We start from the raw sequence: 10,278 nt of genomic DNA, 5'->3' as shown, positions 1-10,278 counted from the left end.
GATTTCAGTCACCTAGGACGTCGTCAGCACATCGTGACAACCCTTCCCGGTTCCCTCACCCCGGCCTGACATTCAGACCGCCAGCCCAGAACTCCAAGGCCTTTTCCCCACTCTCTAGCCTTATGCTCCACAGCTCTCCCAGATCTATCCCCACCTCAGCGGGGGCGGTCTGCCCTGACTCCCTCGCTCCCACCCACTTCTGCAACTTATAGGAGAGCCCCTTCCGTGTGTGGGGAGTCCGCTTAAACCTACTTACTCAAGTGCATTCTCCTTGGAGCTAACTTTATCCCAGAGGGGAGCCTGGCCTCATCCGTACAGCTAGGGCACTTCCTGGCCCTTCAGGTGCTGGGGTTGTTTCACCCCTTGGGAACCACTGTATACGAAGAATGAAGTGTCCAAATGACCAAGAGACGAGGTTCTCAGAGGTTCTTGAACTTGAGGAGCCATTTGGGCCATGCTTGCTGTTTAGGGATGAGCACAGTTCATCCAAGAGTAGAGGCTCCTGGTGGGAAACACTTCTGGCTCCACAGGCACAAACAAGCTCCCACCTGAAGTGTACAGCTGTGGTGACCCTGGGGGGTGAGGGTGCCCTCTGGGGTGCAGGTGCACTCTGGGAATGCTATTAAATTGACTCCCCACTACGGTTCTACACCCCTAATACTCAGGCACAGAACAACACTCCACAAATTCTGTTTACACAAGGCCACCCACGCCATTTAACTGAGGAAGTCAAGGGTCACTGTTCCTCTGAAAAGAGGTCAGAGTTCTCAGGGCAGTCCACACCTGTTTTTCACTGTACCTTTAACTACTTCTCCATGCTGCTACCAGCATAGGTCTGAACTAGGCCCATGCCTTTCGAGGGTCCAGGCACATGGGGAGTACTTTGCACCAGGGCATCAAGGATGCAGACAAACCATGGATCTGTAATGATGTCCTCCATCTCTTCTTTTCTTCTGAGCACACTTCAACATCAAAACCAGGAAGTTCCTCTCCTCCCTACCCCATGGCAAACAGCTATGCACCAGGCTAGGTTCTGTTCACTTGAACAGACAAAACAGGAAGACAGGAAGGCCCAGCAATCAGAGGGTAAGTCAGTATATTCAAAGTGAGAATCTAGACCTTAGGGCTTGTTCTTCTTAAAAAAAAGACAGGCTTGTTCTTCTTAAAACACGGGGCACAGGACAGACACACACGGAGGAACAAACACAGACACGACACGGCGGCTCCCACGTGGGTCCACTTTAATGGGGGAGGGGAACACAAGAGGACGGGGAGGCGTGCAGGACACACGAGGGACGAGGGAGAGAGCCTCGTGTGGCCCTGCCTTTTTAACGGGGAGCGCAAGGGTGTCTGGGAAGGATGTCCCGTACCTGTGCGCAGGTGGTGTGCGTACAGGTATCCATAGTCCAGGAGGAGTCTGGGAGTTGTAGTTTCCAAAGGAACAACAGGGCTAACCTCATCTAACACAGTCCTGAGCTAGGACCAAGATGAGGTAAGAAAGGGTGAGTTCTCTCACTTCAGGCAGAACCCCACGTCCCAGATTTCTGAAGTCAATGACAAAACTGAGTTTGATGTAAAACCCTTTTAAATAATACAAATTCTTAGATATTTTAATTGAACATTTACAGAAAGTTTTGATAATTATGTAAATAAGTATTACCTACAAAATAAAAAAACACCTGTTGGTCAGCTCCTTAGATGACACTCAGTCTAAGGCTATATGCGCCTCAAGACTGATTATATCACCAACAACAGCCACCTTCACCCTTAGGCCCCTTTGAAGAAGGATCCCAGGGCTAACTGGTCTTGAAGAGCATGTACAGCACAGGCAATGTGGCCATAAAGGTCACACAGGTGACCAGCGTGCTGCAGATAGTATTTCTGTTGACTTGTGCTTCTAGCCTCTGCCCCATATCGGACAGGGCCAAGACCATGCTCCCTTGTTCCAGCAAAGAGCTGGGCAGGGTCCCATCTACTGGATCCACCGGGCCTGGATGTGCTGCAGCCTTTGCAAGCTGAACCACCCCAGCCATCTGGCTGCAAGTCTTTTCCAGGCCATCAAGCTGCTCTCGTAAACCCTCTAGGCAGGAATGGACCTGCCGAGAATGACTGAGCTGTTCTCTCATGGCAGCTGAAAGGGTTTCTATGTCCTTCCCTTGGGTGGAAGAGGACCCTGTTGGTGACCCGGAGCCCTGGCCCTGCCCAGCATGCACCAGGCCCCTCAGATCCACCATAAGGTCCTTGAGGTCTCTCTGCTGGAGGGAGTAGCTAGAAGCCTGTTCACGGATGGCCTCCTGGAGACTGACAGGCCCTTTCTGTGCCTCCAGGAGTAAGGCCTTCAGTTCTTGTAGCCGGACACGGTTAACATAGGTGGAGCCAGCCACACCAATCAGAGCTCCGAGGACTGACCCGATGAGGGACCAGTTCTTAGTTCTCTCGGCCCTCGTGCGCTCCTTCTCATGACTCTCCCGCACAGCTGCGGAGAAGAGAGAGAACTTCTCCCGCTCTGAGTCTTCTGCACGCACGTATGCTGCTCGGAGCCTCTTCTCTTCCTGTGGGAGCAAAGTGGTGTCAGGCAGCAACCAGGAGCTTGTGACTGCAGCCAGTGGCACAGGGCCACTCCCCTGCCCCTGGCTCCACAAACACCTGCTGCCTGAAGAAGACAAAAAACACCTGGCTGGTGGTAGGAGCAGAGCTGGGAGGTGGGGGGAGTGTGAAAGGCGGCCACAAGATCTTCCCACTGGGCAGTCATGCAGAACACGTCTCTAGGAAATAAGTGGGCGGCATTCCCTGAGCCAGCACCTCCACACGCTCTTCAGTCATTCGGGTGTCAGTCCTTTGCTGGACTCTTCGCCCAGCACTCAGGAAAGAGCAGACACACAGGCTCCAGAAGTCTGGGGCCATGGCCACCTTAGGAGCATCTAATTAACAGTCAGGGTTAAACTCCTCCACAACCTGCTGTGCTGGGGCCTAGGACCCTGTGCAGGTGCCTGATGGGCTCACCTGCAGCATCCGGTGCTCCACAGTGGCCAGTTCCAGGTACTGGTTGTCCTCCCTGGAGACCCGATCCAAACGGTCCCTCACCTCCTTCAGCTTAGCCTGCTGTGCCTCTAAATTCTCCCGAGCCTCTCGGACAAGGCCACGAGCCACCATGAACACTTTCTCGGCCTGCAGAGAGAACGTCAGATGCCATCAGACCTTTGTCCATCCCCATCCGGGCTCAGCTTCACAGCTAACAAGGCCACAGCTGAACAGAGGTCACTGGGGTGTCACTGTGAAAGGTAGAAACAGTTCTTGGACCTTAATCCTGGCTCACTCTGGCATGCTCAACATGCAGCCATAGGCCACGCCCATGTGAAGCACTGGATTTATTCATTCAAGCAGAAATAACATGCCCCTGAGAAACTTGCAAAAAGCAAACAGTGACACAATCTTTGTCCACTAATACCAGCCAACTCCTGTAGGATGGAAACCACTACAAGGAACCAATGTTCTTATGCTGTTTCCAGTGTGCTGCTGAGGCCTGCAGTACCACCACCAAAGCATCGCTACAGCCTCCAGCTGATGGCCCTGGAAATTCCAACTCAGCAAAGCTCACTGGTACAAACAGTATCCAAGGAGAAGAGACACCAGTGCCTAAGCCTCAGTTTCCTCCTCCCTTGCCACACTGCTCTGTATCTGGGTGGGGGCAGGTGACGGGATGTACTTCCGCTGCCACCAAGGACTTGAAAACCACAGGCAGCTCTGTCTACTTCCCAATATAATGTTTCCCAGTGCCCTCTGCCTTCACACCATAGGCAAAATCCACAAAGGACAATTTGCTGGCCTAATACAAGTGGGGAGTCATAGGCTAGGGCATTTTAGCAGAGAGCAGTAGGTATAATTACAGAGAGACCTTTACCCCAGTAAAACAGACCCAAATTTTCGTGTGAGAGAGTCAAATGTTTCTACCAGTGATGTTCATTTCAGAAAAGGCAAGTCTGAGCTGGTGTGGTGACCCACGCCTATAATCTCAGCTCTGAGGCAGGAAGATCACAAGTTCGCAGCCAGCTAGAATATACTGTAAGTTCTGGGCCAGACTGGACTTTGGACAAAACCCTGTCTTAGAAAGAAAAGAAGGCCAGCTGTGGTAGCACACAGCTGAAATCCCAGGCTCAGGAGGTGGACACAGGAAGACCAGGAGTTCGGCTACAGAGAGACTCCAAGGCCAGTCAAGGACACGGAAGGCCTTGTCAAACAGTGTCCACACTGTTCCCAGCTGTCATCATGTGTGCCACTGGGAACTGTTTTGTTAGGAACCCAAGTCGTATTTCCCCAAATGAAGGCAAAGGCAAGCACCCTGGCTCCTCTCCTCACCTCGGTTACATTCCCCTGGGCCTCTCGAACTTCATTGAGTCCCACAAACTCTTCGTATCTGTCCCACCAAGCCTTGGCTGTGGAGGCCGCTTGCTGCTGAATGGTGTGGCCCAGAGTTCTTCCCAGTGCGGGGAGGCGGTGATACAACCCTAAGGCTGCGGCCTCTGGTCGCTTCTCTCTGGGCTGGTTGGGACCAGGACTGCACAGAGTCCTTGTCACAACGAGGTCCATTCCCAAGAAGCTTTTCCGTACCAGTACATGGGGCACGCCCAAAATGTGCTGCATGGCAAACACGGGGCTGTACCGTGTCATTGGAGGAGCTGTGAGGAAGAGACCAGACAGATGAGCCCCTGACCAAGTAAGGCTAGGCTTCAGGAGGGTCTCCAACGCTAGGCCTGGTGCTGAACAGACTAAATTCCGCCCCTACAGCAAGGGGAAGGCCAGGCTTTCCTATGAGTCTGCAGGAAAAAGCTCATCAGGGCATCATGCCTTTGCTCTCTTCCCATGAAGCCTTAAAAACCACCTCCCCTGCTGTTTGGTTGGGGGCTTCACCCCAGCCCCCTGGCATACATATATACAAGGAGTCTAAAAAATGTTTAGTTAAAAGCGTCACCTCAACCCCTAACATCTTTATCCAAAAAATCCTGGAATGTTTGGCTGGGGGCTTCACCCCAGCTCCTGGCATAAGCCCCCTCCCCTGGGAGTGGCTGCAGTCCAGACTCCACCTCCAAGAAAGACCACCAAATGGTGACTTCCCCCCCAGTCAAGATCATTCCTACAGGCTATTTAAGCTGCCCCCCAGAGAATGAACACATGGTCTCCCCTTTTCCCTCTCCAGCGGTCATTCCAGTTCTCCTTTCACCCCTCGGTGTTTTTCTAGGGTGCCACCCGGGAGTGCTGGCATTCTTGTTTTTGTTTTTGTTTTTGTTTTTCGAGACAGGGTTTCTCTGTAGCTTTGGAGCCTGTCCTGGAACTAGTTCTTGTAGACCAGGCTGACCTCGAACTCACAGAGATCTGCCTGTCTCTGCCTCCCGAGTGCTGGGATTAAAGGCATGCACCACCACTGCCCGGCATGCTGGCATTCCTAAATCTGAGAATTTTCTAATTCAGTCTAATTGGGATTATTGCATCGGGGGAGAGGTTTGTTGGTCAGAAAATACTTAACACCTCTCACCCCCCAACTACATACATACCATCTCCTAGGTCTTTGACAGGACCTAGGTGAGAACCTTGGTGCTTGCTTTTTCTGCTAATGCCAGAGAAAATCCTCAAACGTGGGTTGCCCATGCTGACAAAAAGATTAACAAAGGCCCTGTGGACTGGTCTGATGGTACAGGTTTGTAATCCTAGCTCTTTGAAGCTGATGCGGAAGGCCTGAAGTTCAAGACAGCCTAGTCTATATAGCAAGTTGCAGGCTAGCCAGGGCTACACAGTGAGACCCTGTCTCAAACAGCAACGGTAAACAAAATAATAATAATAACAAAAAGTAAAGATGCGTTTTAAGGACTAAGCATATAGCTCAGTTACAGGGCACTTGCCTAGCATGCCTGCAACCCTAGGTTCAATCCCCAGTCCTGCAAAAACACACACACACACAAAAACTCCCTTGGGAGTGGTGGAACTAAGAACGAGGGGGAAAGTTAACTTCCAGAGTCGTTTTTTATCCAAGTCCCACACATCTAACTTCCAGAATTACTGAGCTAGCCACTCGCTCTCCTCTGAAAGGACAATTCCAGGGAGGGAAAACCTGTTTTCCCCTGCTTTTCTTAGGTTCAGGTCACACCATCACTCTGCCCTCCCACTGACTTTTCAGGCTCCCAAGTCCTGTCTCACATTTCCCAGCTTCCTCCCCAGCACCAGCCACTGCTCAGCATGGCAGGCTTCTCTGCTCGCTTTCAGGTTTGGGCCCTAACAACACCTACTTCCTCTGACCTTAACAGGACAGGGAGTACCCAGAGTCAGGCACTGCCCTAGCCCAAGAACAGAATGGACTCAGAACCCCAAAGGGAGGGCTAGGTTACCCAGAATCTCAGAAAAACCTGGCAGTGTCCTCTGGTCAAACCACATTAAGCTCTAAAACGCTGACCAGAGCGACATCTGGTGGCCAACCAGAGAAAGCAAAGGGAGTCAGCCACAGAAGAGGAGGAAGGGTGGAGAACACAGAAAGGCTTCCTCCAACTGTGGCTAGGATTTTTCCTTAGTTTCAAGACATAAAACTTCTCACAGGTGGTAACTACGAGATGGCAGGATAATTTTGATAATTTCTTCTCTATATACATACTAACTTGATCACACGGAAAGGATATATGTAAACAAACACAGGTATGGGGGGGCTTCCTCATGTACAGACCTGCTCGCAGCATCAGAGAGACTCTTGGTCCTTTTGAAAACAAAGCTGGATAGCCAGGAACACACCCTCTGGTCAAAGTAGGCTCCTGCTGAGAGCCCCAGAAGAGGGCATCTCTGTGACACTGGTTCCAAGCTGGAGCTCTACCTGAAGTCTGGAGGACCATGCCCAAGGCAGCCTACAATATGCATGCCCTGGTGGTTGGGTGATCATCCTAAGCCCCAACACCAGGGCCCTCAGAACAGAGGTTACAGCCCCAGAATAGTTCTGTAAATATACTTTTCATTACAGCCAAGCACAATCCCCACTGTCCTTCCCAGCAACACTTGGTAGGAATAAGTTGGCCATTGCATTTACTGCAGCCTCACACCTCCCCCTCTATCACCCTCCACAGCCCTCTCAGTGTTAGGGACCAAATCCAGCAGAGCCTGGCACTTGCTGGACAAGCCCTGTATCACTATACCCACAGCCACTTACCAGCTCTCTTGACCCCATTCTATGGTTCAGAGGTCCCCGAAATTAAGAGGCACTCGGACATCTCTGATTGCCCTACAGCCTTCAAAGTCCCCATCTCTTCCTGAGGTCACTGCTTCCTTTCAACTTCCCCCAGCCTTTCAGTCCAGCTCCTGGCTTGTCCTCCGCTGGCTGTCTGCTCTCAGTGCCCTGGAACGTCACTTATACCTGGCAGAGAGGAGCCCGAAACCTTGTTTCTGACACAGTAGCTCAAGGGGCTGCTAAGACATGAGGAGGAGCAGAGTCTCCAGTTTCCAAGTCACTTGGCATAAAGAGATCTGGCAGAAGTCAGTAAGCTCAGGTCCTCCCAACCTCCCCCCCTTTCTTCTTTCCATAGCCATATTCTGCTCCAACCACTTTGACACGCTAAGCATGACCTGCATGACTCTGTGTCCTGCCGTCTCCCCCAGCGACATTCTGCTTCCTCCACGAGACTATGTGGCTCATCTGTTTCCTCAATTGTCCCCTTGCAGTTCCTTGACGACCTCCTTACCAGTCCCCTTTCCTGCTGTCTGTATCAGATATGTATTTCCTTGCGCAAACACACACTTGATAATAGCAGAAACTTCAAAGAGAAAAAATGTCAATACTCCCAGCTTGTTGCCCTCTCTACGCCCTCCTTCCAGCCTCTCCTTGCCACACCATCACACACTGCTTGTCTCTCAATTTCAACAACATCCATCCACAGATGTCTTATAGGACCCTCAACCAACAAGGGAAAAATTATGCTGGCAGAGGAAAAGCTGGGAAGCTCTTGGAGTTGTCTACAACACGGAAGGTGGTCAATGCAGCTAGCAGGTAAGGCAGAGATGGGTTGAGGGGGTGAGGCTGGACAGATGGACAGAGGCCATACTAAGCAGGAGCCTAAGAACAGAGTTCAGATTCTTTCCCTTTCAGATCAGGTCTCCCACTACCACCAGATGGCTGCTTGCTTCCTACCCTGCCTTCTTCACGCTTTTGTCATGTGGCTTTTTTGTTTTGCTTTGCTTTTTTCTTCGAGACAGGGTTTTTCTGTAGCTGTGGAGCCTGTCCTGGAACTTGCTCTATACACCAGGCTGGCGTCAAACTCACAGAGACCTGCCTGTCTCTGCTTCCTGAGTGCTGGGATTAAAGGCGTGTGCCACCACCCCCCGGCCTGTCATCTGTCTCTTACCCTCACTTGCAACTGATAGTTTGCTTGTTTCTCACCAAGAAACATGAAATGGGAGGGGGCATGTCTACAGATTCTAGCAGCCTTTCTCAGTTGTCAGTGTCTGCCCAGCCACAGCCCCTTACTGCAGTGCTGGGAATTAAACCCAGAATCTTGCCGGGCGGGCAGTGATGGCGTGTGCCTTTAATCCCAACACTTGGGAGGCAGAAGCAGGCAGATCTCTATGAGTTCGAGGCCAACCTGGTCTACACAGTGAGTTCCAGGACAATCAGGGTTGTTACACAGAGAAACCCTGTCTCAAATAACAAGAGAAAAAAAGAAAGAAAGAAAGAAAGAAAGAAAGAAAGAAAGAAAGAAAGGAAGGAAGGAAGGAAGGAAGGAAAGAATAGAAGTCAGAATTTTGCACATGCTAAGCAAGCAGTGATCTAGATCTCTAGTCCTCACTTTCTCCCGCCTCTTAGGAAGAGCAACACGCAGCCTCCGACACTGCAGTCATTGAGACACCTCATCTAGCAACTGTCCCATTTCTTTGTCCCTGTGTGCCATCAATGCTTTGACAGATTGCCAGACCCTCATCTTCACTGTTCTCCTCCCATTTAAACCCTCTCTGCAATGGCCTTTGCGCCCACCCTTGTCCAGATATGTATATGCTCAAATCACCTGTTTCTTGTAGATCACCTCCTCCACTAAATATGATGGCCAGTCCTGGATCCTCATGGCATTTGCCCTTCATCGGCCTGTTCCTTTTGAGAGCTACCTCTTCATTCAAAAGCCACTTCAATTGGCTTCACTTGTCCTCATCTCCCTAAATGGTCAGACACAGTGCTTAGGTTCCTCTTGCATACAGTTTTCTGGATTTAAAAATCCTCTGCTAGAGGGGGCTGAGACGGCTCAGTGGTGAAGAGAGAGTTCTGGTCTTGCAGAGGAGATAAATTTGGTTCCCAGTATGCAGATGGGTGCTTGCCACCACCTGTGACTCCAACTATAGGGAGTCATTGCCCTCTTCTGGCCTCCATGGGCACATGCATTTATGTGCACATTACTCCAGACAGACACACATATGTACATGTGATTAAAATAAAATATAAGGGCTAGGAGTTAGTGGTACAAGCCTTTAATCCTAGCACCCAAGAAGCAGAGGCAGGCAGATCTCTATGAGTTCAAGGCCAGCCTGGTCTACATAGTAAGTTCCAGGTCAGCCAAGGATACAGAGATGCTGTCTCAAAAATAAATAAATAAAAAGCTGGACATACAACTTTAACCACAGTACTCGGGAGGTAGAGGCAGCCATATCTCTATGAGTTTGAGACCAGCCTGATCTACAGAGGGAGTTCCAGAACAGCAAGGACTACACAGGGAAACCCTGTCTTGAAAAACAAAAAACAACGAACAACAATAATAATATATATCACACATATATAATATTACATTACACACATCTATAAGAGAGCATACTTTTAAATAATTTACATTATAATTGGGTATGACACATGTCTTTAATCCAAGCACACATAAGGCAGCAGCAGGCAGATCTTTGTGTGCTCTAGACTAATCCAGACTACACGGTAAGCCCCGGTCTCAAAAACAAACTCAAAAAACTAGTTTTGGGGTTGGACAGAAGCCTCAGGGGTTAAGGATGATTGCTACTCTTTTAGAGGTCCAGGGCTTAGTTCCCAGGATCTGTATCACATGGCTCACAATCACCTGTAATTCCAGCTCTAGGGGCTCCGACTCCCTTTTCTGGCTTCCAGAGGCACTGCATGCATGTGGTACATGGATGGACAAGCAGGCACACACACATACCCATAAAAATAAAAAATCTAGGGGCTGGAGAGATGGCTCAGTGGTTAAGAGCATTGCCTGCTCTTCCAAAGGTCCTGAGTTCAATTCCCAGCAACCACATGGTGGCTCA

General features: G+C 50.4%; 1 protein-coding gene across 8 annotated transcripts in view; it reads right to left on the bottom strand.

Annotated features, from left to right (window-relative positions):
- Positions 1-1,582: 1,582 nt before the first annotated feature.
- The window catches only part of Ccdc51 (coiled-coil domain containing 51), a 19,687-nt gene continuing 10,991 nt past the window's right edge, over positions 1,583-10,278 (bottom strand). For 4 of the 8 annotated variants that reach the window (XM_005347962.2, XM_005347963.2, XM_026779531.1 and 1 more), the window contains exons 2-4: positions 4,357-4,676; positions 3,004-3,168; positions 1,583-2,552 (exon numbers count right to left, since the gene is read on the bottom strand). In XM_005347962.2, the coding sequence (XP_005348019.1) occupies positions 1,797-2,552; positions 3,004-3,168; positions 4,357-4,676 (1,241 nt within the window). In that variant the 3' untranslated portion in view covers positions 1,583-1,796. Of the gene's footprint in view, positions 2,553-3,003; positions 3,169-4,356; positions 4,677-5,549; positions 5,801-6,706; positions 8,228-10,278 lie in introns of those variants that run through there. The other 4 variants (XM_005347964.3, XM_026779534.1, XM_026779529.1 and 1 more) reach the window with 3 other exon arrangements.

This window comes from Microtus ochrogaster, chromosome 5, assembly GCF_000317375.1.
Source record: "Microtus ochrogaster isolate Prairie Vole_2 chromosome 5, MicOch1.0, whole genome shotgun sequence".
Taxonomy (NCBI): domain Eukaryota; kingdom Metazoa; phylum Chordata; class Mammalia; order Rodentia; family Cricetidae; genus Microtus; species Microtus ochrogaster.
The sequence above is the reverse complement of the archived record's forward strand: the minus strand, read 5'-3'. Positions and strand labels throughout refer to the sequence as shown.